Here is a 25,403-nt window from a genome sequence, read left to right on the forward strand (position 1 = left end):
CACTGCCCTGTCCCTCTAGTTCCCAGTCCTGCTGCACAAAGAGGCATCTGCTGGGAGTTAAACACAAACACCAACACCTGGGCCTCTATCCCCAGACATTCTGATTAATTTGTTTTGGAGTGCGAGCCTGGCATTAGTGTTTTTTTTTGTTTTGTTTTGTTTTTTAAGATTTTATTTATTTATTTGAGAGAGAGAATGAGAGAGAGCACATGAGAGGGGGGAGGGTCAGAGGGAGAAGCAGACTCCCTGCCGAGCAGGGAGCCCGATGCGGGACTACATCCTGGGACTCCAGGATCATGACCTGAGCCGAAGGCAGTCGCTTAACCAACTGAGCCACCCAGGCGCCCCATGGCATTAGTGTTTTTTAAAAAACTTCCCCAGTGTCCTAACGTGGGGCTAGGATTGGCAGCCACTGCTCTATACCGCACTAGAAACAGAGGAAGTAGGGGTTTTGCCTGCCTTTGTCACTTTCCTTCTTCCAGTTGAATGCGTTAGCCACAAGTCATCCCAGACTGGGCAGATGAGGTGGGGGGTGGGGGAGAGCAGATGGTTGGGGGCTGGCCGGGCGTGTATCCCTTAGGAGGGACTCCACTCCAGGGCTGTCCTGCCTCTGTGGTTGCTTCGCTTGGCCCAGCGGCCCCTCTTTCTCCTGAGAATGGTTTGTGTGCCCTCACAGCCCTTCATCAGTCACTGTTGCCATCCACAGGCGCGGGGGAACAAACAAAACTGTGTTAAATAAAATGCTTCCTGGTCTGGAATTTACAGACAACGCCCAGGCTAAGTTGAATCCTGATGTACTAGGTGTGATTTTTCTGTCTCCTTTTTATTTTTTGTTTGGGGGAGCAGGTTGCAGCTATTTTTTTTGAAGGTTGTTAAACAATTAGTAGAATAAAGAGGATCTGGAGGGGACTGTTTACTTAAAGAATCGGCTATTTCCACATAAAGTCAAGCTGATCTACTTGTCATTTCATCCAAATTAGGGAGTATTTTTCTCTTGTAGTTATCTGGTAAGTGTGTTAAAAGTGATGGGCTGATTTTTCCTGATTTGAGTGGAAGAACGATTTGGTTTTTAATATGGGCTCTGTTTAAATTTTGTACTGTGTGCACATACTACGTTTTAAACAAACAAAAAGCGTTTTGAATAACAGAAGTTAAACACATACCAGAATGCACACTGCTTTCTCTGCTCCCTTGCTGTCAGTTTCCCTTCCTTCCAGAAACCTCCATGCATTTCTTTTTTTTTTTTTTTAAGATTTTATTTATTCATGAGAGACAGGGAGAGAGAGAGAGAGAGAGGCAGAGGCAGAGGCAGGCTCCCCACTGAGCAAGGAGCCCGATGTGGGGCTCGATCCTAGGACCCTGGGATCATGACCTGAGCCGAAAGCAGACGCTTAACCATCTGAGCCAGCCAGGCGCCCTCTCCATGCATTTCTGAGTACCACTTCTGTCATCCTCATTGTCTGTGCCATTTGAATTGGGCGGCACAGATTTTATCTGCAGCTACAGGTGAGGAACTTGAGAGCTAGTGACAGCAGTCCAGTCCTCGGCGTTCTGTGTCTCATGTGATGCACCGAGGAGGACACATAGCACAGATGACAAAGTGTTCTGGGCAAACACTGACTTGGGATCTTAATCCCAAGGAAACAATTCAGTCCAGATTGTGGGACGTTCTAGGAGACGACCAGCCTGGACTCTACGAAAAATGTCAGTGTCGTAAAGGAAACTCTATAGTGGACTGTCCTAGGGGAAAGGAGATGAACTAGGACTAACTGCAACGCATGATCCATAATTGGATCCTCAAGGGAAACAGACAAGACAACAGCTGAAACAGATCTCTTTTGGGGTAGTTGGGAAAATTTGTATTACGGTCTTATACCATGGTTCAATTTCAGGGATGTAATGATGTTGCAGTTATATAGGAGGGGAGGTTCTTGGGAGGACTGTGCCAAATAATGTTTTATGTAGCAAAAAGATAACTTGCTTTCAAAATGATTCAGGAAAAATGTGTGTGTGTGTATCAAAAAGTGATCTCAAAAAAGGTGCTTGCATGAATCTCACACGCATAAAGTTGAATAAAAGCCAGATACATGTACACATACACACACATGCATACATTCATTGTATATCCCATTCGTATCAAGATCAAAAATATGCAAAACTCAATTGTGGTGTTGAAGGGTTCATGTTTAGGCAGTAAAACTATTGAAATAGAAAGCAAAGGAATGCTTTTCTTTTCTTTCTTACTTTTTTTTTTTAAAGATTTTATTTATTTGACAGAAAGAGAGACAGCGAGAGTGGGAACACAAGCAGGGGGAGTGGCAGAGGGAGAAGCAGGCTTCCCGCCGAACGGGGAGCCCAATGTGGGGCTCGATACCAGGACCCTGAGCCGAAGGCAGACGCATAACGACTGAGCCACCCAGGTGCCCCAGGAATGATTTTCATGAAAGTTAGGAGAGTGGTTACTTTGGCTATGAGAAGGTAGGAGATCATAGCGACAGGAACAAGGGTGTCTGGGGATGCCGGCAGCATTCTCTGTCTTGACCTCAGTAGGTGTTATACCCCAGTTACCTTTGGGATAAAACAAGCTGTACATTTTTCTATTTTTGTGTGTTGTTGTGTTATAATTTACGTATAATTTTTTTTTTTTTTAAGATTTTATTTATTTATTCATGAGAGACAGAGCGAGAGAGGCAGAGGGAGAAGCAGGCTCCCAAGGAGCAGAGAGCCCGATGCGGGACTCGATCCCAGGACCCTGGGATCATGACCTGAGCCGAAGGCAGACGCTTAACCATCTGAGCCACCCAGGCACCCTACGTATAATTTTTTAAGTTAAAAAAAAGCTAAGTCAAAACAAAATTCCTTAGATTTCAACTCCAGTGTCTCATTTCAAGACCACAGTGCTGCTTCTCCCTCCTTTTTTTTAAAACCGCTTTATGGAGATTTAATTCACATACCATAGAGTGTATCCACTAAAGTATTCAGACGGTATGTTCACAGACATATGCAAGCATTATGCTCTTACTTCCTACCTGTGCTGAACGATGGCATTATTTTTAGGTCTCTAGGTTCCTAGGTTTTGCACAGGACGAGAGAGGGCTGGGTGCCTGTGTACCCAGAGGGTAAGAACAGAGTCTCTGGAAGCAGACGGAACTGGATTCACATCCCAGCTCCCTCCCTGACCAGCTGTGTGACTGGGCAGGTTACTTGACTTCTCTGAGCCTCATCTGCACTCTTGGTGAATCTGTACCCGATAGGGCTCAGGTGAGGGTTCAGTGGAATAAAGCGCTTAGTGCTGTGCCTGGCACATTGTAAGTGCTCAAAAATGGTCGGTATTGTTGGTGTTACGGTATTTGTGTGTGTATTTTAATTCTTCCTCTGTCTTTTCCTCCTTTGGCTGCAGGCGCGACCAGGGGATATCTGGCGACCAGGTGTCCATCATGGTGGATGGAGTCCAGGTTGCGCTCCCGTCCTATGAGGAAGCTGTGTATGGCAGTTCTGGTCACTGTGTGCCACCTGCTGACCCCAGGGTGCAGATCGTGCTGTCAGAAGGGTCTGGGCCCAGTGGGAGGAACGGGCCAAGGGAGCAGCAGTTGCAGGACCAGGGGGCCTGTTCCTCTGCAGGTGGAGAGGAGGAGGCCCCAGGCCAGTCTGGACTATGTGAAGCCTGGGGCCCTCAGAGCTCAGAAACAGTGATGGTGCATCAGGCAACCACTTCTTCCTGGGTGGCCGGCTCAGGGAACAGCCAAGTGGCATACAAAGAAGCCCCAGATTCGGAGAACAGTGACATACAAAGCCTTTTATCCCTCGCATCGGAGGACTACACAGATGGTAGGTGGTCTGCACTGAGCATGAATTATGAGCCTCTTGGTGGCCTTGCGGGGAGTGAGGAAGGACTGAGAGCCTCTCTAATAATTGGGTATTGGGGGGCAAAGGAAGATAATACCTGGGGGATTAGCCTACAAAGTAAGGTCTCACCCTCAGCTCCTGGGGGGTGCTTTGGGCTCTGTATAGGAGACTTTTGACTGTTGTCTGTGAATCTTGATAGTTTGGAGTTTCCAAAACTATTTGTGGCCACAGGGCTGTGCTAAATCAAAGGGAGGACAGCTTGTTGGAGGTGGGAGCGGGGTCTGTTCTCCTGTTACAATTTTTATGTTCCTGAAAGGATAAGAGTGACAAGGAGGTATGGGGTCACATTACAGAGAAAACGAGCTGGTCTCTCTTCCAGGGCATTCAGCAGTTTGATTTGAAACAGGAGTATGACACTCCTGTGTAGTCGGTTCTCTTGCATTATCTCGGTTAAACCTCACAGTGATCCTGAGAAGTAGGTGTTATTACCATTCCTGCTTTACAGATGAGGAAACTGAGGCCAGAACGTATGTCACTTGCCCATTGGTAAGGGGCTGAGCTGGGATTTGAAGCCGGATGGATCTGGCTCTGAAGCCTGTTTATAACCCACAGTGCCATGCTGCCTCGCAGGTGACTTCGGGTTCTCTGTGGCAAGCCAGCCGTAGAAGGAAATGGCCACTTCCTGACCTGTCTGCCTTTTCTGGAGCCTGGAGAGTTGAATATCGGGATTGACCCAGTCACTTTAAACACTATCTTTACATGAAACCCCAGTGTGGTTCAGGATGCAGCCTAAACCTAGCTGTTTCCCTTTGGACAGGGAGGCTTCTGCACTAACCAGGCTCCTCGGAAAGCCAGCGTGGAATCAGTGTGCCCTTGGGAGTCCTGGACCCAGTTAATGGCTGAGGCTTAGAGTATCTGAAAGCAAAGAAGTTGGAAATTCTTGAATGCAGATCACGTTTAGGAGTTTCCTGAAACCAACAGCATGCCTTCTTTTGGTGGGATAGAGAGCTAGGAAGGGGTCGCGACACAGTTGACCCAGATCTAAAGGTGGAAGCCAGTGACCCCGTGGATAGCCAGCTATACATATTATGTGTCTGCACGTACTGACACCTGACCCAAGTGCACTTCTCGGCCCTTACTTTCCTCAGGAGCCTTGATGGTGCCTGCTCTTTTCCCTTCTTCTCCTTGCTACCTTGCTTTGTTCTGTTTATTGAACAAGCATTTTTGAGAACCCGTCTTGCGCCTGGTGCTAGTTAGGTTTCTGGGGGGATAGAAAGTAATTTGAAAGCTGCTATCTGCCTGCATGGATGGTCAGTCGTTTGGGAAGATCAGGCCTATATTTGAGAAATAATGGAACCAGGAGTTGTAGGGTCCACGTCAGAGTGAGGGCCACAGAAAAGATACAGTTTCTCCAGCTCGTTGCAGTTGGACTGAGCCGTCTGCACCTGATGGCCCGGTAGGAAGTCAGGACCTCGAGGCATCAGTGTAACCAGGTGGACATAAAAGGAGACCAAGACCCAGAGAGGAGAAGTGAGTTACTCAGTATCACACAGCTGGTGGATGGCCGTAAGGAGGAGGTGGGACCTAAGCAGGGCTCCGCAGCCTTATAACGTGAGATTAAGGATAGAAAGAGAAGCAACTAGACCAGCAGAGTCAAGGCAGAGAGGAGGTCCAAGGTAGTGGGACCAGAGGGGATTCGAATACTAGACTGAACATTCAGATTTTATCACAGAGATAGGGGGAGAGATGAACAAGGAAGGCCTGAAGAAAGGGCTGAGGGGTTTAGACTCATTAGAAGTCTAATTTTTTTTAATTAATTTATTGATTTTAGAGAGAGAGAACGTGAGTGGGGGGAGGGGCAGAGGAAAAGGGAGAGAGGGGGGAAGAAGCAGACTCCCTGTAGAGCGTGGAATCCCATGTGGGGCTCGATCTCATGACCCTGAGATCATGACCTGAGCTGAAATCAAGAGTCGGACGCTTAACCGAGTGAGCCACCCAGGTGCCCCTGAGTGAGGCATTTTATTTCTTCAGACCAGGGCCTGCACGGGGACCCTGAAGTGGGATCAGGTGTGCTGCAGAGAGAGGCCCCCCCCGCCCCCCGCAGGGTAACCACTGTGCTTTCCTGTCTTCTCTTCCTGCAGATATCCCACTGTTGAAAGAAGCATGAGCGCTGTCACGGGCCTCTCCTCTCTGCAACGGTCCTCTTGTCCTTCTGCCCTCTCCTGGGGTTTTGAGCGCCCTGTACTCCAGCCACCCTACCCGGATACCTGAGCTGCCACCTGTGTATCTGTGTATCTCTGTATGTCTGAGGGCCTCCAGGCCCGCCTTGCTGGAAGCTCGAGGAAGAGTCTCGCCATCTGCCTGCTGGACAGCTGGAGGAACTGGCCTTTTGCCTAGCCTGGCCTGCCCATCTGTGTCGGGGACATATCTGAATGTGCTGGACTGAGCTCTTCCTTTCCCAGGGCCCGCTGGGTCCCCCCCAGCCCGCTCTCTGGCGGCAGACCCCACCAGCCTGCGCGGGCCTGAGAGCCGCTGTGTTTACTTGTGCCTTCCCCCCAGCCCCTCCAGTTCCCCTGTCAGGCGGGCTCGTGGCTGTCCTGCAAGCCTTAGAGGCTGCCCCACGGCCTCTGCCCCACGGGGGGCCGGGACTGGGGCTGGGGCTGGCCTCTTACCTCGGAGGGCTGGCACCGCTGCCCTTGGCAGGGGCAGATCCAAGCGTGGCTCTGCTTAGGGCAAGAATGTGGGTCCCTGGGCCTGCCCTTAGCTGACACCGGTGGCACGTTGCTTTGGCCGAGGATGGAGGATGTGGGGACAGCCATGCCAAAGCTATGCCAGCGCCCAGCTGTCCGGCTCCGAGGTGCTGGCTCCCGGCCCTGGTGAGTTCCCAAGAAGCATGGAGAAGATCCTGAGGGAGGGGAGGAAGGTGGCTGAAGACGGTTGTCTTCCTGAAACGCGAGTCCTCACTTCCACGTGCAGCACTGGCCTTCCCGGCCGTGGTTTTCTCTGTCCCGCTGGAGCGTGAGGGGAGGTGGCCTGCTGCCTCCTGGGTTGGATCCTTGGCAACCTCCGCTGGCTTGCTGCCCACAGGGCCCGAGGTGAATCACCGCTGGGACGGGGGAGTTGCTGAGGGGCCGCGGAATGCGCGAGGGGCCGCTGGCATTCGGGGCAGGTTGCCCCGTTCTGGGTTCGTGGTGACGCAAGGGAGCCTGGGAGGCACAGACCGAGTCCCCAGGCAGCTGCAGGCGGCTCCAGCCCCGGTCCTGAGGGGCCTCGTCACCCCAGTCACGTGCCTTAGTAATTGCGCCCGGAAGCGAGCTGCTGCTCGCGCACCGCTGCTTTTCCTCCTCGTGTTTCCCCTGCCGCCCTTCCACAGGTCACAGCGGACACAGGACTCCCTGCTCCCCCTGGCACCTGGGCGAGGGGCTGAGAGCCTCGACACCCCGCCTCGCTGGTCTGCGGTGGGTGGAAGCTCGCCAAGCAGCCTGGCCCTGGAGCCCCGCCGTCGAAGGGGGTGGGCTCTGCGCTCCCCGCTGCTCTTCGGGGGGCTCTCACTCTGCCACCTGTGGGTGCTGACCAAGGCTGGGGTGGCAGGGCGCAGCCAGGCTACTGCCATCCTCAGAAGATGTGGCATTGAGGGAGGTTTATTTCTGTTTTGGTTTTGAAGCACTGGGGCTGGGAGACTTGTCGCTGACCCCGCCGGCACCTCTGCTCCCCCAGGCCGCTCTGTTTGGGGTGGTGAGAACAGTAGAGAACCCAGTTTATTTTCAGTACCTGACCTGACAGGGTAGCTCCAGGCGTGGGCGGCCGCCAGGTTAGGGGAATGGCCTCCTCTCGGCCTCCTGCGTTACTCTCTCACGCACTTTACCGCCCACTCCTTCCCAGCCTCCTGGCACCACTGTAGGCTTCCTTCGCTCAGGGTAAGGGCAGTGCCTGCTGGGCCTGCGGGCAACCCCCTTCCTCCCTCCAGGAGCCGGCTGGTTCCATATGGAGCAGGTTGGCGGAGATGCTGGAACGCAAGCCTCCGAGGGACCTGCAGACGCCCGGGGGGCCTGGCCTTGGCCTCCGAAGAGGCCGTTGCCGGAGCCGTGCCTCCAGCAGTCGCTAGCACTGGGCCCATCTGGAGGGTGGGGTCCCTACGGACCCGAGTTGCCTCTTCATGCACGGAGGGGTGCCCTTGTCTTCCTCCAGAAAAGAAAGCAGGGACAAATGGTGGAGGGATCCAAAGTCTCACTCTTGGGCTTGCAGCCTAGAATATTTTTTAAAATGGAATATCTTACCCTTTTTTTATACCATTACTCTGGGTTTTCCCCCCTAAGAGACTGCACTATTTGTTTTGGGTTTGTTCAGCCACATAGGTGACCGGCTTAGCCCTTGGAAAAAAAAAAAGAAATGAAAAGCCTTTCTTCTGAAGCCTTCTTCCACCTCGCCCGCCATTAACACCATCCTGGGGATCACAAGCCCAGACTTGCCTACCTGGTAGGAAAGAAAGTCTGGATAAGTGGGAACCTAGTGCACACACACTCCCTTACCCCCTCTCTCCCCTCCCCTGCGTCATTGGCTTTGCTGAGGCCCCCCTCCCACGTCTCTGCCCCGGGAGCCCCTGGGCCTCCCATTCACCTCGCACTTCTCTGGAGCAGTTTCTTAGCCATCAGCCAGGTGCTGCTCTTTCTAGGGCTTCTGGGCTTTGTCCCTTTTAAGGGATTAGGGACTCCACAGCTGCCTTGCGGTGGAGCCCGGCGGGAGACAAGGGCCGTGGCACGGAGCAGGTCATTAGGCGGGAGGCTGCCAAAGGAGTCTAGAGCAGGTGGGAGAAACGCCCAGGGCCTGGCTTTTCCAAGGCTCACCTCTAGCGGAGTCCAGCAGAGGGCTTGTCCAGGAGAATGGCCCGAACCAAAGGACTAAAAGTGTCTTTTTGCACACATGAGCTGACTCAGTGCAGGTTTTATATTCTGGTGACTTGCAGTCACATGCCAGCGACTTTCAAGGGCCAGTATGTGGTGAAAATCGCTAAAGATTTCTGTCCCTTTCAATGCCTTAGTTTAGCAGATAGGCTCTCTGTTTTGCTATTTCTGAATTTTGTGTGCTGTGTTCCTGTTTCACTTGTGTGAACTGTGAAATGGGCTGAATCCTAGCCACTTTGCAAGTTCTTTTGGCTTTACAAGGCATTTCAATGTGCATTCTACTAACACTCCATTTGCAAACAGAACTTAAGCTCATGTTGTCTTCCCCATTCATCCCTTCCCCCTCCTCCTCTGCCCTTCCCCCCCAGCTTTCAAGTTCTTTGGAGAAGCCTGATGGCAAGACAGACAAAGGTAGACTTTTCCTGCTTCTTTAGTGCTGGCACAGGGATCCCCAGGCGCTCGGCCCCTCCCCTCCCGGTTCTGCCTGAGCTCTCGAACCACCTGCTTGCCACACAGCAGTGTCTCTTCCGTTTGCAGGGAACACCGTCACATAGAAAGTGGGATATGCTGCAAACACTTCTACATCCTTGCCTTTCTTTCCTCCTTAAAAGAGAATAAAGGACCCAGAAGGGAAGTGGTACACAGGCTTTACAGTGTAATTCCGGATGTGCTTGCTGAGGACAGTGATGCTGGGGGCTTCTCTCGGGGGTTGCTGCTTGGGGCCCTGGCTCTCAGTAGAGGGCCAGTCGCTCCCGGTGCCCGGGGAGGGGCTGAAAGAGATTTTGCTTGGCAGAAGCATGGACCGAGTGGTAGAGTAGCTGGTTCCCTGGACAGGGAAAGGCAGCAGGCTCAGCTTTGCTGGGAAGCAGCTCCTCTTAATCTCCAGTTGAAAACCTAATAGAATTTTGAATGAAAACCCCCAGGTTGAGCCCTCTGTCGGGCAGCAGAGCTAACTGGAGGGCATGTAGGGGCCAAGCACTCAGATTGCCAAGCAGGAGGGGAGATGGACTCGGGTTGCATGGCAGCCCACCACACCCTGCCCTGGCTTCTTATCACACCACTATGGAATCCTTTGCAGAATGGTACTCCTATATAATGGTTGCAAACGACACATGCATCATTGACTCTGTGCAGGATGTCACTCAATCAGTTTGGGTTTGCTTTATTTTATATATATATTTTTTGGTATCCTGTACATTGCAGTGGGTGTGAAGATAGTATTTTAATATTTGTACAAAGTTTAATTTAATTTTAATTGTTCTATGTATATAACTGCATTTCTAAATAATAATTAAAAAAAAGGTTCTTATGAAGGCAGTTGTGAGAGATGTGATCCTTCCAGAAAGTTTTTGTAGAAACCCGAGAACGAAAGGAGTGCATGTGGTGGGAGCTCCTGATGGGATGAAGCGCTAGCTCCCGGGCGGGGTGTCTAGCGGGAGCAGACGGGACAGGGAGTGTGCCATTCAGGGAAGAGAGAGCCCAGGCCTTGGTGGAAATAGATTCATATCTCTGCAGAGGTCCTCAGTATGTCAGCCATGTGCTGCGCTGGGACTCCGAGGAATCTCTCGGAGGCGGACAGTTCCAACAGCATGCCTCGATGATCACGGAAGCTATGCCAGGGGACAGTCAGCAAACATCCTTTAGATGGATGGCAAGTAAGCTGAAATGCCAAGGGTCCGCACAGCCAGGCTAAGGGGCAGGACACCACACATGTGCCGAAAGCAGGTGCAGCGGGGAGAGAAAGAGGAGTGGGTCTCAGGGCTGAGGAGGGGGGAGAGCGGCAGAGGCCGGGTGGCCCTGGCCCTCCGGGCCCTCCGAGTGAGGAGTGGGGAGGTTTGACTTCGACTTCATCTTCTGCGCGGCTCGAAGTGCTTTGAGCAACAATGATTTAGTGAGATCCCCTTTTCTGGGGGGAAGCTCTCCCCATCTTTTAAGAGGGATGTTCAGGGCGACAAAACACTACCGGAGAGCACGTAAGAAGTTGTCGGTCTTGGGAGGAAGGCAGTGTGAGCAGCTAGCAACCCCCTCTCTGAGCTGGGGAAATGGAAGGCACGGGCTGGGGAGGGAAAATGACGGAGTTCTCGGGACCAGAGGGCAGAGCGCACACAGGTGGAGACGTCCTCCCCACGTAGGAGAGGCCGACCGTATCTGAGCAGCTACAACAGGTGGTAAGGGTGCGAGAAGAGGGAAGATGGGGAACTTTGGGATAAAAAATCAGGCCACTCTTGAAGTTGCTCTGGGGATGATTAATGGCCAGGGTATGTTTCTCTGATACTTAGGGTCAGGTGGGAAAATGTTTGCGGAGCATCGTGCCAAGCCTCCACCTTTGTAGCCCCAGTCCTCAGGTCAGGTCTGCACAAACATCACTGCCCTTCGTTGCAAGGAGGCGAGGGGACGAGCATTTCACCAACTTCTCAAAGTCGCGGTGAGAGTGGCGGAAACGCACAAGCGCTCCCCCTGTAGCAGGCAGAGTTCTGCGCACTCGTGTGTGTGAACCCCGGAGCCACACGGCGGGCTCTACAAGGCCAGCGTCGCTATCGCTGCGAGCTCCAATGCCCATATACTGACACTGAAGCACAAAGAAGTGGATTAACTTGCCCGAGGTGGGGCCGGGAGTGAATTCAAACCCAGGCGGTTCTGTGGAAGTGATCTCCTCCCTGTGCTGTTCTCAGCCCAGCAGCCCACACGGCCCGCCTCCCAAGGCCCTCACCGCCCTCACTCTGCCTTTCAATCTCTGTTCCAACCAGTGAGCTTCAGGCAGAGGGAAAAGCAAGGTCATGGCAGGGAAATGACACACGGTTCACTGGGGGACACACGACAGACACGCATCCCAAAGACTGAGAAGTGCCCAGCGTGGTGTGGGGGAGGAGGCATTTCAGCTACACAGGCTGTGATAGGAAATAAGTTCACAAAGCAGCAGGAGTTGCTCCCCCACAAGAAAAAAATACGTAAAAAGGAAAAACTACTTACTTCTGTGATAGGTACATCTTCTTTGTTACTGGAGAACGGGCAGAAGTGTGTCCCATCAGGTAAGGAATGCTGGGGAAGGCAGCCTTGTCCACGTGGGGTCACCCGTGGGGTTACCTTTCTCTTGAAGACAGATGGGGGGTGCAAAGGAACAATGCTTGGCGGGGAGGGCTGGCTTGAAGTGCTTTTGCCTCCGGTGGGAACAGGTGGATGGGAGGAGAGAAAAGGAATGTACAAGAAAGTTATTCCAAATTATACTCTCATTCCCACAGCCCCACCAGCATGGGGATTATCATTTAAAAAAAAAAATACGCCAGTTGAAAGAAAATGGTATTTTTTTTTTTAAAGATTTTACTTATTTATTTGAGAGAGAGAATGAGAGAGAGAGAGAGCACATGGGGGGGGGAGGGTCAGAGGGAGAAGCAGACTCCCTGTTGAGCAGGGAGCCCGATGCGGGACTCGATCCCGGGACTCGAGGATCATGACCTGAGCCGAAGGCAGTCGCTCAACCAACTGAGCCACCCAGGCGCCCAGAAAATGGTATTGTTTTGATTCACACTTGTGTCATTATTCCTGAAGCTGAGTTTTGGAAGTATGGTTTGTCTACCGTTTATAAAAACAAAAGACATATTGAAAATTGTGCAAGTTGGGTGTTCAAGATGTCCATGTTTGAGATGAAAAGTCAAAACTGTAATTTCTCCTGTATAATTAAATAATGCATGATAGATATATACATAGATACATAGCTAGTTCACTCCTGTCAGCTCCCTGGTGGTAGAGGAACATCTCAGGGACCGTCCCATCACATGCCAAGAGGTGAACAGCTATTGGGCATTTCAGATTTCCCATGATACTCCAGTGCCCCCAGCAAAGAAAATTTCACAACCTAGGAATGTCCTGAGCAGCCCATCTCGGGCAGCTTGAACTATTCCTGAGCCTGGGGTAGTAGATGACTCTCAACTTGGCAGGCCACTGCGGAGGGTTTGGCAAGGATGGACTTCCCCACACACAGCTTCCCTGGAGGAGCAAGTAACCCGCCTTCAGCAAAGGCAGCCTGTTTGCAGGGTAAGCCTGTGGGCCAGGGCTGAACATCTGGGGTGATTTGGGGTGTGTGAAGGAAGGACTATGACTCAACACAAACACCAAGCATGAGGGCTGCTATGACTTCTGGGGTGGTCCTGAAGCTCTTGAGGGTTCCAAAGACATAGGGACTTTTGGTGCCTTAGCCTGTCTATGGGATGGAAGGCCATCCCCACTCCTGCTCCAAGCATTTATTTGTTCATTCATTCGACAAACTTTTTTTTTTTTTAAAGATTTTATTTATTTATTTGACAGAGACAGCAAGAGAGGGAACATAAGTAGGGGGAGTGGGAGAGGGAGAAGCAGGCTTCCCGCTGAGCAGGGAGCCCGATGCGGGGCTCGATCCCAGGACTCTGGGATCATGACCTGAGCCGAAGGCAGCCGCTTAACCGACTGAGCCACCCAGGGGCCCCCAAACTTTTTTTTTTTAAAGATCTAAATCTACTTTATACAAAGCCTGGTGTTGGATTCCAGGGGCCCAACAGTGAATAAGACTCAGTCTTTGTCCTCAAATAGTTTGCAGACTAATAGGGAGAAAGATTAAAGAGCTACCTAAAACTTAAGGCAGAACTTAAGGAATATCTAACCGTCCACCAGCATAGTGCCTGGGTGGTGAAGAGGGAGGAAGAGTTCATTTCTTAGGGGGTGAGTGAAGATTCCCCAGGGAAGGTGCCATTTATTTGACATCATGAAGAATGGATCTTGTTGCAATACTATAGGTAGGGAAGTAAGTGAACAAGGAGCTGTGGCGTGGGAAGTGTGAAGAGGACTTTTTAGGCCATAGAGACCCTGTAGGAGAAAAGTACCAGCTTATACAATTATGACTCATCCAAAATTGCCGTTTTGGCAGGTTAATAAAAAAGGTCAGATATGGGCAATTTCAACCTAATACATAGTTGTTTTAAGATCTGTCAAAATAAATAACTTTCTTCTTCTTCCTTGACTAAACTTTAATTATTTTAATCACAAGAAAGAAATTTCAGCACACGCATAGACAAGTGCCTAGAGACTTCCTGTCCCAGAGTCTATTCCGCACACAAACAGAACACCGAGCAGAGGGGACTTTCTGGTCACAATCCACCAGTGCCAGGCCCCTGCCAGCAGGGGGTGTCTTCAGAAATCACAGGAGCGATTCAAGTCTCCAGCACATGGGCCAGTTCACTTGCTCTTTGGGGCGGACAACAGAAGGGAGACCCCCTGCCTGCAAACAGGTTTCTGCCAGCAACAGCCAGGTAGCAATTCCAAAGTTAAGAAGTGCTTTTGGTTTTGGGGTTTTTGTTTTGTTTTGTTTTTTTTACCCTTTTGAATTGTTTCCTTTAAGACAGAGATTAAAGGACGGTAGTTGCATCCAACTACAACACTCCTTTCTTGCCAAGTGCCTCTATTCATCATTAGAAACATTAAAAAATGATCAAGCTATCTTATAATAAAGTAATACATGTTAAAACATCAGAGACGACATTTTCCACCTATGATACTGGCAGAAGGAAAGGTTTAAAAATACCAAGTGGGAGTGTAAACTGTACATTCTCTTTGCAAGGCAATTTGGCAACGACAATCCAGTTACAGTGCAGTTCCTGGCCCTTCTCTTGCTGAACAAGTCTGTTCTAAAGCCATTTGGTCACAACATCAGAAAGGGAAACAAAACAGCAACGCTTCAGGGGCAGATTGGAATTGTAGGTATTTGTGATTGTAGGTATTTGAGAAAACACTCCTGGTTTTCTATCTACTTAAACAGATGCAGAAATAAATACAGACGTAGTGCATGCTCACATGTACACATACGCACAGATACTCCCTAGCTCTCTCCAGAGGGCTTGGCAGCACTGGTACCTCAAGAGCCGTGAACACACCTAGAGTTCAGATCTTGGCTTTTAAATACAATTTTCCACTAAAAGGAACCAGGAGTCTTTGGAGAAATGGCTGAGTCCAAAGCCGAGGCAGGAAGATCATGTGGCGGGCCTGAAAGCAAGAAAGTGTTCAAAGAATGATGAGTATATGCCCAAAAGACTCCCACTTGGGGGCGCGTGGGTGGCTCAGTCGTTAAGCGTCTGCCTTCGGCTCAGGTCATGATCCCAGGGTCCTGGGATCGAGTCCCACATCGGGATCCCTGCTCGGCGGGAAGCCTGCTTCTCCTTCTCCCACTCCCCCTGCTTCTGTTCCCTCTCTCGCTGTGTCTCTCTGTCAAATAAATAAATAAAATCTTAAAAAAAAAAAAAACTCCACTTGAAGTTTCTTCTACTGACTAAATCAGGAGCAACGTGAGCATCAAAGTAAATAGTGATGATAATGGATTCTAATCCATTGAATAAAACAGGAGACCATGAGTCCATATAGATAAACAGAAGCCTGATAGACACTACTTTAATCAAATGGGACAAATCAAAATCATGCACCACCTGATGGGATGCAAGGAGAGAAACCAGCATCATTTTCATGATGTTCCCACTGAAATGCAACCTAAATCCAAACATGAAAAAAATGAGACAATCCAAATTGAGTGATACAAAAGAATTGGCCTGTAATCTTTAAAATGTCAGGGTCATGAAAGTCGAGGTTAGACTGAGGAATTGTTCCAGAATGAAGGACACAAAAGAGACTTGAATAAAAAGAAATGTAAGACATGACTTTAAACTGGACAAACGATATTATTGGAACTATCGGCAAAACTTAAATGGGGTGTAAAGATACCACATCCATGTTAATTTCTAGATTTGTTGCTTATATCGTGGTTTTGTAGGAGAAAGTCCTCGTTTGTAGGAAATACATGCTAAAGTCTTTGGAGGGGATTGGGCAATGTACTCCCAAATGGTTCAAGAAACAAAGTTGGTGATTGTTTCTAAATAAAATTATTTACTTTTAAAAAGATTGCAATATACCGTTTGACCTAGAAATTCTGATCTCAGGGATTTTTTCTACAGATATCCTTGTTCATATGTCAAATATCTTATGTGTACAGGCTAGTCACTGCAAGTGTCTAATAAAGCCCAAATTTAAAAAGAACCTAAATAATCACCAAAATGGGGTTAAACACGTATGATACATGCAAGCACAAAACAGATACAGAAAACAGAATAAAATAGCTCTGGACCAATCTACACAATACATTGTTGTATGGAAAAAGCCAAGTACAGAACAAGTGTATGAATACTATCTTTGTGTACACAAAAGAGATACAAAGAAATGTGTCTAAGTGCATGTTTTTCTATGTACAGAGGATCCTTCCTGATCCAGGCAGCATTAGGTGCCTCTGGGAAGGGAGAGTCACTCGGAGGAAGGGTCATCTTTTACACCTTTTGTAATTTTGAATTTGGAAGCAAGTGAATGTATTACCTGTTTAATACATTATTTCTAAAAATGCAAAATGTGTGTTATCTGGGATCAGAAGGAATATTCACAAGAAAATTTGCCAATTTATCTGATCTCTGCTCTTGTTCCAAACTAGCAATCTGCCTTCCGGAAAGGAACACACAGCTCCTCGTAGGGCCATATTTAAGAACTATAAGTAGTATGCATTGCCTGTTATTTCCATCTTCCTTCCCTGAGAAAACAAAAATGATTTCTTGGGATCTTCAGTGTTATGCATTGGATTGTCTTCCCCCGAAAATGCATATGTGGAAATCCTATTTGGAGGTAGTGTTTTTAAAGAGGTAATTAAGTTCAAATGAGGTCATTAGGGCAGGTCCTAATCCCAAATGATTGGTGTCCTTATAAGCATAGGGAATTGGGACACAGACACATCCCGAGGGAAGACGATGTAAAGACATAGGGAGAAGACAGCATCCACAAGGCCAGGAGACAGGCCTGGGACACACCCTTCCCTCACGGCCCTCAGATGGAACAGTCCCTGCTGCCCTCTTGATCTGGGACTTCTGGCCTCCACAACTGTGAAAAAATACATTTCTGTTGTTTAAGCCACCTGGGCAGCAGCCCTAGCAACCTAGGACATCCAGTCTCAAAATGGGGGTCTGACCAAGGCTCTCTCTGACAACAGTGACCTATCCAGGCAAAAAGGGAGTCAGGGAGGGAGGCGGCGAGGGAGGTATGTCAGTCAGCACCCAGGTGGAGCGGGACTTTTTGTTTTAAGATTTTATTTATTTATTTGACAGAGAGAGAGAGGGAGAGAGCACACAAGCAGAGGGAGCGGCAGGGAGAGGGAGAAACAAGCTCCCACAGAGCAGGGAGCCCGACATGGGGCTCGATCCCAGGACCCCAGGATCATGAACTGAGCCCAAGGCAGACGCTTCACCCACTGAGTCCCCCGGGAGCAGGACTTTGAATGCCGTACTAGGGATGTGGATGTGGTTCCATAGGCAAGTGAAAGCTTTGTAAGGATTTGAAGACCGAATGATGTGCTCTGAACATAATACCTTAGAAAAGAACTTGGTGGACAGTGAGTTGGAGTGAGAGCCAAGCCGGAGACCACATGCTGATGAGAGAGGAGGAGGGGCAGGCCTTGGATGATTAGAACACAGGCGGGCTTGAGTCCATCTGGAAGAAATGGGAGGAGTGCTCACCTGTTTGGGGCGATCATTCAGGTCAAGGGTTCCGAGCTCTGTGGTTGACTGTATGAAGAGAAACAGACAAAAGGGTCAAAAAGACTGTACATGTCTATGGCAAGGAGAAGAAAAGGGGGAAATAGAGAAATGAAGGAAAGCTTTGATTGGAAAGAGCATGTCAGGGGCCAGTGCAGAAGGTCAAGGAGTATGGGACTGAGGAGCCAGGAACCAGGGAAGAGTTCCTCACCCTTGTTTGGGGGGCTGGGCGGGGGAATAGAGCCAGGGAATTGCTTCTGGGGTGAAAATAGAAGTAGCTGGCCCCCATAGCAAGTTGTAGAGGGAGTTGAAGGAGTAAAGGACAGCCTGTCTGTGAGGGCAAAACCAGGTAAGCAGTGACCCAGCCCCTCCTACTTCTCCCCGTAGCTACTTGAACACTGAGGCTGCAAAGGCAAACCGGGATTGGTGGGACAGTGTGCAGAGAGAGGTTTCTTGGGGACACAGCCTCCGTGGCTCTACCGGGTCAGGATGCTGGCTGGCTTGGTTCTTATATTCCTGGGATGGAGAGTCACAGTATTTCCAGAAACACAAGCACTCACCCACTCATGGGCCTGCACTGACACATCAGTGATTAACAAGTGTGGGTTGAGCACCTACTATGTGCCAAATTCTATGCTGGGCACTAAGAATACAGAGGGGCACAGATCCACATGGTTCCTACTGTGAGAACTGGTCTGGTCAGCTGGATCAGGAAGAGCTTCCTTGAGGAAGCCATGAGATGCAAAAACGCATAGGGGTTAGCTAGGCAAGGAGGGTTCCACGTAAAAGGTCCAACACACCAGGAACTGTGAAGTAGGCAGAGCTGGGAGCCAGGAGAGTGGGGTGAGACCATGCTGCAGGGCTAGGCAAGTCTCCTTGGCCATGATCAAGACCTTGTCCATCACCTAAGAGCACTGAAGCCATGGAAGGAGTTTCGCAGGGAACTGAAATAATCTGGTGTGTCTCCAAAAGGTTCTTCTTACTCTGTTGCAAATGGGCAGAGGAAGGTAAGGGCAGGTGCAGAGAGATGAGCCAGCACCGAGCATCAAGAATCCCCTGGTCACACGATAGGAGCTTACTGAAATGTAGATTGGGATCCAGTAGGCCTGACCTGAAACCCTGTGTTTCTTTTCTTTTCTTTTCTTTTTGTAAAGATTTTATTTATTTATTTGAGAGAGAGAGAATGAGAGAGAGCACATGAGAGAGGGGAGGGTCAGAGGGAGAAGCAGACTCCCCACCGAGCAGGGAGCCCGATGCGGGACTCGATCCCGGGACCCCAGGATCATGACCTGAGCCGAAGGCAGTCGCTCAACCAACTGAGCCACCCAGGCGCCCGAAACCCTGTGTTTCTAACACGTTCCCAGATGGTGCCCATGCTGCAGGTCCACAGGAGAAATGGGGAGAAATGGACAAATCTCAGACATCCTTTGGAGGCAGACTCTTCAGTACTTGGCAATGGATAGGACACGGGGGGCAGCAGGGAGAGGAAAATGTCAAAACTGGCTCTCAGATTCTGGGTTCTCTGAGATGGGAAGACTGCAGAAGGAGCTGATGAGCCTGATGGACGTCAGCCACTGGAGATAGCAAGTCGGGGGGTGAAAACAAAGTCCCGGGAGCTGGAGTGGACTGACACCCTGTCTTCCCTCCCACAGCCACCGGTGTGCTCAGATAGCTGTCCTCACACTCAGGACACCCAGGCCGGCCTGCCCCAAATCACGACTGGGAGTCCTGCGCTCGCGGCCTTCCCAGGCAGGGCCTGCACTTGGCTCCCAGCGCTGGGCACCACCAGCCTCGCCCTCAACAGGCCACTCAAACTCGGAGGCGCGGAAGGGGGAAGGGCGAGCTGGGGTTGGCAGGACAGTTTGCAGGGGAGAGGATCCGATTTCCTCTGTGACAGAACAAAAGCCACTTTCTCTGGAAAGAACTTAAAGGAGTTGAACGTGTGATCCCCGCCTCCGATTTGCAGAGTCCCTTTAGCAGCCCCCAGGTGCGCAGCGAGCGGGGACGGCTCAGTCCGCTGGCGCCATCTAGCGTGCATGGGGGGTGATGCTCTGCTGGTCAGAGAAGGGAGGCTTAGGCAGGCGGCAGGCGTGCGGTGGGGGCGGCGAGGGGGGAGATGGACTGGAAGGGGGAGATGCAGCCTGCAGCTGAGTCTGGGGCAGCTGCGGCCTCCTAGGGCAGCGGAGGGGGCAGGCGACTCAGGGGAGTTTCTGATCAATGAGTCTTGGGCTCTGTATTGTCTCCTAGGGCTGTCGGAACAGGTTGTCATAAGTGGGTGGCTTAAAGCAACAGAAATTTATTCTCTCAGTTTTGGAGGCTAGAAGTTCAAAATCAAAGTGTCAGCAGGACCATTCTTCCTCTGAAGGCTGCAGAGGGGGAATCTTTCCTTGCCTCGCCTTGCTTCTAGTGCTACCAGCAGTCCTTGCTCTCTGGTGGTTTATAGATCACTCCAGTCCCTGTGTCCACCTTCATGGTCTTCCCTGTGTGCCTGTGTCCAAATCTCCCTCTACTTATGAGGACACCAGTATTCGGATTAAAACCTACCCAATCCAGCATGACCTCATCATAACCTGATTACATCTGCAAAGACCCTATTTCCAAATAAGGTCACCCTCACAAGGACTGGGGGTTCAAACTAGAGAGGATCATTTGGGGGACACGTGTCAATCCAGAAGTGACTCCTCTCACCCAACAGCTGTTCCCTCAGCATCTGCAAAGTGCCCGCCTGTGCTGGGGGCTGGGCTGCTGAGGCTGACTAGCAGACCTGTTCCTCCTCCCTTGAGGTTTTCACAGGTGGTTCTCTAAGTCTGCTCACTGATCTGCCGCCTCCTGGTTCACCCGTGACTCCTCAGCACCCAGAGTCAGTATTTCCTCGATGTAGGAAAGGAGGACGAAGAAGGGCAAGAGACAGGGAAGAAAGGCTGCAGGGATGATGAGGAGGGGGTTACACAGGGGAAAGGGGTGCAGAGCAAAGGGCTAGAGCTTTGCTGAGCATGTGACGTTGGAGCTGGGTCTTCAAGCAAGAGGAATTTGCCAGGCAAGAAAGAGCTAAACAAGGGTGAGGGGCCTTCTAGGCAGAGCTGAAAGTATGCGCTGTGGCCTCGAGGGGTGACAGGGGCTATGATGTTGGGGAGCACGGGGGAGTCTGGTGTGGTTGGAAACGAGGGTGTGTGGATGGGGGGTTGCTGCCAAAGGGCATGGCCTGGAAGACAGAGGCTCTATGGGGAAGGGTTTTGAGGACCATCCTCATGGCTTTAAATACTATCCTGTAGGTGGAGAGGCACCTTGGGGTTTTTTGTTTGTTTGTTTGTTTGTATCTTCGTGTATCACAACATTTTTTAATAGAACATGAGAACATAAATTACCAAAAACCAAACCCAGCCATCATCCATTAACCATAAATTGAAATACTATGCAGCTGTTACAAATGAGGGACTACAAACTTACATAGGGGTAACTATATGCTAAATGTTTTCAAAGTAATTTACTCATGTGACCACATTGTAAGAAAACACACACACACACACACCTATACATGCATATATCCTCAAGCAAGTGGGTACAAACATTAAGAAATAACTAGACTGAGTAAATGGTTTAATAACTATGTAATTTTATGTTCTGTGAATATTTTGTATGCTAGAAGCAGGCATTAATGTTTTTATTTTATTTTGGGGTTTTTTTAAGTTTATTTTTTTCAGATTTTATTTTAGGGTAGGGGAGAGGCAGGGAGAGAAGGGAAGAGACCCTTAGGCAGACTCCCTGTGGAGCCCAGAGCCCCACACGGGGCTCGATCTCACGACCCTGAGATCATGACCTGAGCCAAAACCAAGAGTCGGATGCTTAACCAACTGTGCCACTCAGGCAACCCTTTTTTAAGTTTATTTTTATTTGTTTGTTTGTTTGTTTAGTATCTATACCCAATGTGGGGCTTGAACTCAGGACCCTGAGATTAAGAGTCGCATGCTCCACCAACTGAGCCAACCAGGTGCCCCCCCACTTGGAGGTTTTAAAGTCGGCTCTAGGTGTCATAATTACCAGAGACTGGGCAGCAGGCCAAGAGGCATGACAAAGGTGTCCAGAGGGTCTCCTAGATAAAAATTGAAATACAGAGTTGCCCCCACTTTCTGGCAGGACTTAGTCCAGAATAAAACCACGTTGCCTTGAAACTTACCCAAAATACTTCCCACAAGCGCCTCGTAGCGTTTTACTGAGGTGTGGCAACAAGTGCCAAGAAACCTGATCTGTGTTAGTTTAGGTGGGTCCCTTATAGTCTGGCTGTGGGCATCCCCGCAGTTAAGGAAGTGTCTTTTAGTCCCTAGTTTGCTGAGTGTTGTTAAAAATGAATGAATGTTTAATTGTATCAAATCCTTCTTCTGCATCTAGTAAGATGGGAACACGTTTTTCTTTAATTTGTTAATGTAATACATTGTATTGAATATTGATAGAATTTATTGCTATTAAACTATCCTTGTAGGGGCACCTGGCTGGCTCAGTTGGTTAAGTGTCTGACTCTTGATTTCAGTTCAGGTCATGATCTCAGGGTGGTGGGACTGGATCCCACATCGGGCTCCATGCTCAGCTCGAAGTCGGCTTGGGATTTTGTCTCTGCCTCTCCCTTTGCCCCTCCCCTGCTCATGCTCTCTCTTGCTCTAAATAAATAAGTAAAATCTAAAAAAAAAAAAGAAAAACTATCCTATATCCTTGCTAAACCCTACTTGATTATAAGAACATGAGAGTGTGTGTGTTTTAAAATACAGTTTTTAAAAAAAATTTATGCATTTATGCTCATCAGTGAAAATGGTCTATAATTTTTCTTGAACTTGTTTGCTATCAGAGCTATCCTAACTCCATAAAATGAAATAGCTAGCTTGCCTTTTTAGAAGTTTCTGAAACAGTTTGTAGGATATAGAGTTTATTGATTTCTTAACAGTTGGACAAAACTGACATATAAAAAACATACGTGCCGGGTGTCTTTTGATGGGAGAGATTTTTGGTTACCGGTTTAATTTCCTGAGTGATTATTGATTTAGTTAGGTTTTCTGTTTTATTAATTTTGGTGGTTTTTTTCTACGAAGTTACCCATTTTAATATTTTTTCAAATTTGTGTAAAGTGTTTTGATATTTAAAATTGTATTATTTGTAATCATGTCCCCTTTTATATTTCTCAATTCCTAAAAATTGTTTACTTGTGTGACTTTCTCTTTTATCTTGATCAATATCACCAGAAGTTTATCTATTTCATTCATTTTGTTTATTTTAGATTTATTAACATATTAATTTATATACAGTAAAATGCACCCCTTTTAGTTTTTACTTTTGACACTCATACAATCATGTAACCACCACCACAATCAAGAAATGTTCCATCTCCCCACGAAATTTCTGTTTTCCTTTGTAGCCAACCCCTCCCTCGCCATAGCTCCTGGTAACCATTGATCTGCTTTGTGTCTTTACAGTTTTGCTTTTTACAGAATGTCGTAAAAATAGAACCATACATAGCTTTTTGAGACTGGCTTCTGTTACTTCAGCATAATACATCTGACTTTATCCACTTTATTACATGTATCAGTAAGTCCTTCCTTTTTATTGCCAAATAGTATCCCATCACATGGCTCTACCAGTTTGTTTATTCATTCACCGGCTGAAGGATCTTTGGTTGTTTCCATTACTGACTAATGACATCGAACATCTTTTCATGGGCTCCCTTGCCGTCCATTTGTCTTCTCTGGGAGAATGTCTGTTCAAATCTTTTCCCCCTTTAAAAATTTTGGATAAATAAAATCTTTAAAAAAAAATAAAAATTTTGGTTATTTTGTTTTCTTTATATATATACACATATATATGAAGAAAAATATATTTATATTTTAATTTATATATTTCCATATTAATCTATCAATTATTATAAATGATTAATTTAATAATTAAATCATATAGGTTATTCATTTATTAATCAAATATATTATATTTATATATTATATAATAATTTAATTTATATATTAATATATTTTAAAAATATATTTTTAAAGTAGGCTCCACATCCAGCATGGAGCCCAATGCGAGACTTGAACTCACCACCCTGAGATCAACACCTGAGCTGATAATCAAGAGTTGAACACTAGAGCACCTGGGTGGCTCAGGTGGTTAAGCCTCGGACTCTTGATTTCTTTCTTTTTTTTTTTTTTTTGAAGATTTTATTTATTTATTTGACACAGAGAGGGAGAGAGAGAGACAGCGAGAGAGAGAGCACAAGCAGGGGGAGTGGGAGAGGGAGAAGCAGGCTTCCCGCCAAGCAGGGAGCCCGATGCGGGGCTCAATCCCAAGACTCTAGGATCATGACCTTGAGCCGAAGGCAGACGCTTAACGACTGAGCCACCCAGGCGCCCCGGACTCTTGATTTCTGCTCAGATCATGATCTTGGGCCTCACATGGGGCTCCACGCTCAGCATAGTCTGCTTGGGATCCTCTCCCTCTCCCTCTGCCCCTCCCCCTGCTTGCACATGCACTCTTTCTCTCTCAAATAAATCAATCTTTAAAAATAAATAAATAAAGTTAATAACTTAAAAAACTAGTTTTGGGGTTTGTCAATCTTTCCCTTTCTATGGTTTTATTGTTGCTTTCCATTTCATTAATTTATTATCCAATTTTTACATTTCCTTCTTAATTTGGGCTTACTCTGTATTTGTTTTTGCCTTCATGAGTTGAACACACTTACTTGTTTCCATTTGTTTTTCAATAAATCTATTTAAGGCTACACATTTCCTCTAAATGCCACTTTAGTTACATCTCACAAGATTTGATTAGTAGTACAGTTGACCCTTGAACCACGCAGGGGTTAGAGGTATTGAACCCCACCCCATGCACATATAACTTTTGCCCCCCCAAAAACTTAACTAGTATACCCTACTGTTGACCAGAAGCCTTACTGATAACATAAACAGTTGATAAACACACATTTTGTATGTTATGTGTATTACATAGAGAAAAAAATGTTAATAAGAAAATCACAAGAGAGGGCACCTGGGTGGCTCAGTTGGTTAAGCAACTGCCTTCAGCTCAGGTCATGATCCTGGAGTCCCGGGATCGAGTCCCACATCGAGCTCCCTGCTCAGCGGGGAGTCTGCTTCTCCCTCTGACCCTCCTCCCTCTCATGCTCTCTGTCTCTCATTCTCTCTCTCTCAAACAAATAAATAAAATCTTAAAAAAAGAAAAGAAAATCATAAGAGAAAAATACATTTACAGAATTGTACTGTATTTATTAAAAAAAAACCCATGTATAATTGGACTCACGAAGTTCAAACCCATGTTGTTCAAAGGTCAGCTGTACTTCCATTGCTCGGTTCTAAATAAGTGTAATTTCACCTTTAACCATGAGCTATTTGGGAATAAATTGTTAAGTTCTCAAATGTGGATTAAAAATACTTTTTAAACAAATTGTTGCTTTTTAATTGCATTGCATTTAGTAGAGACAGTGATTAGTATAACAGACTATTTGAAATACATTGAGATTTTCTTTGTGATCTTATAACTGGTCAATATTTGTGATGCTCCTTTCACATGTGAAGTAATGTATGCTCTCTATTTTTTTTGTGCAAGTTTCTATATCCAAGCAAAAATACTTTGAATGGTGCCCAGCATGTAAGTTCTTAGTAACTCTGAGCTAATAGTATTACTATCTTCTATTTTCCCATTTTTTTTCTGCATGATCTATCCATTTATGATAGAGGCTGTTAGAATCTCCCACCAGGCCTAGGCATTTGTCTATTTCTTCTTGTCATTATGGTCCTTCTTGCTTTCCACAATTTGAGGCCATTTTATCAATTATCTATGACTGTATAACGAATTACCTGCCCCCCCCCCCCCAAACTTCATGGCTTAAAACAACACTACACTTGTATAATCTCACAGCTTCTGAGTCTGAGATTCAGAAATGGCTTAACTTGGTGGTTCTGGTTTGGGGTCTCTCTGTGGGGCCACTGTCCTCTGAAGGTGTGCCCAGGGCTGGAGGACTGGTTCCAAGCTCACCCACATGGTTGGCAGCTCGGTGCAGGCTGTCTCCCTGCCGACCCTCCCA

The 25,403-nt window shown here is 48.0% G+C and overlaps 1 protein-coding gene across 5 annotated transcripts in view; it reads left to right on the forward strand.

Moving 5' to 3' along the window:
- SUSD6 (sushi domain containing 6) overlaps nucleotides 1-12,080 on the forward strand; it is a 93,588-nt gene extending 81,508 nt beyond the window's left edge. For all 5 annotated transcript variants that reach the window (XM_064571249.1, XM_045901091.3, XM_045901092.3 and 2 more), the window contains 2 exons: nucleotides 3,401-3,828; nucleotides 5,988-12,080. In XM_064571249.1, the coding sequence (XP_064427319.1) occupies nucleotides 3,401-3,828; nucleotides 5,988-6,013 (454 nt within the window). In that variant the 3' untranslated portion in view covers nucleotides 6,014-12,080. The remainder of the gene's footprint in view (nucleotides 1-3,400; nucleotides 3,829-5,987) is intronic.
- Nucleotides 12,081-25,403: the final 13,323 nt, after the last annotated feature.

This window comes from Mirounga angustirostris, unplaced genomic scaffold (genome assembly GCF_029215605.1).
Source record: "Mirounga angustirostris isolate CCGP_5_RB_7025 unplaced genomic scaffold, mMirAng1.0.hap1 SCAF_9, whole genome shotgun sequence".
Lineage (NCBI taxonomy): Eukaryota > Metazoa > Chordata > Mammalia > Carnivora > Phocidae > Mirounga > Mirounga angustirostris.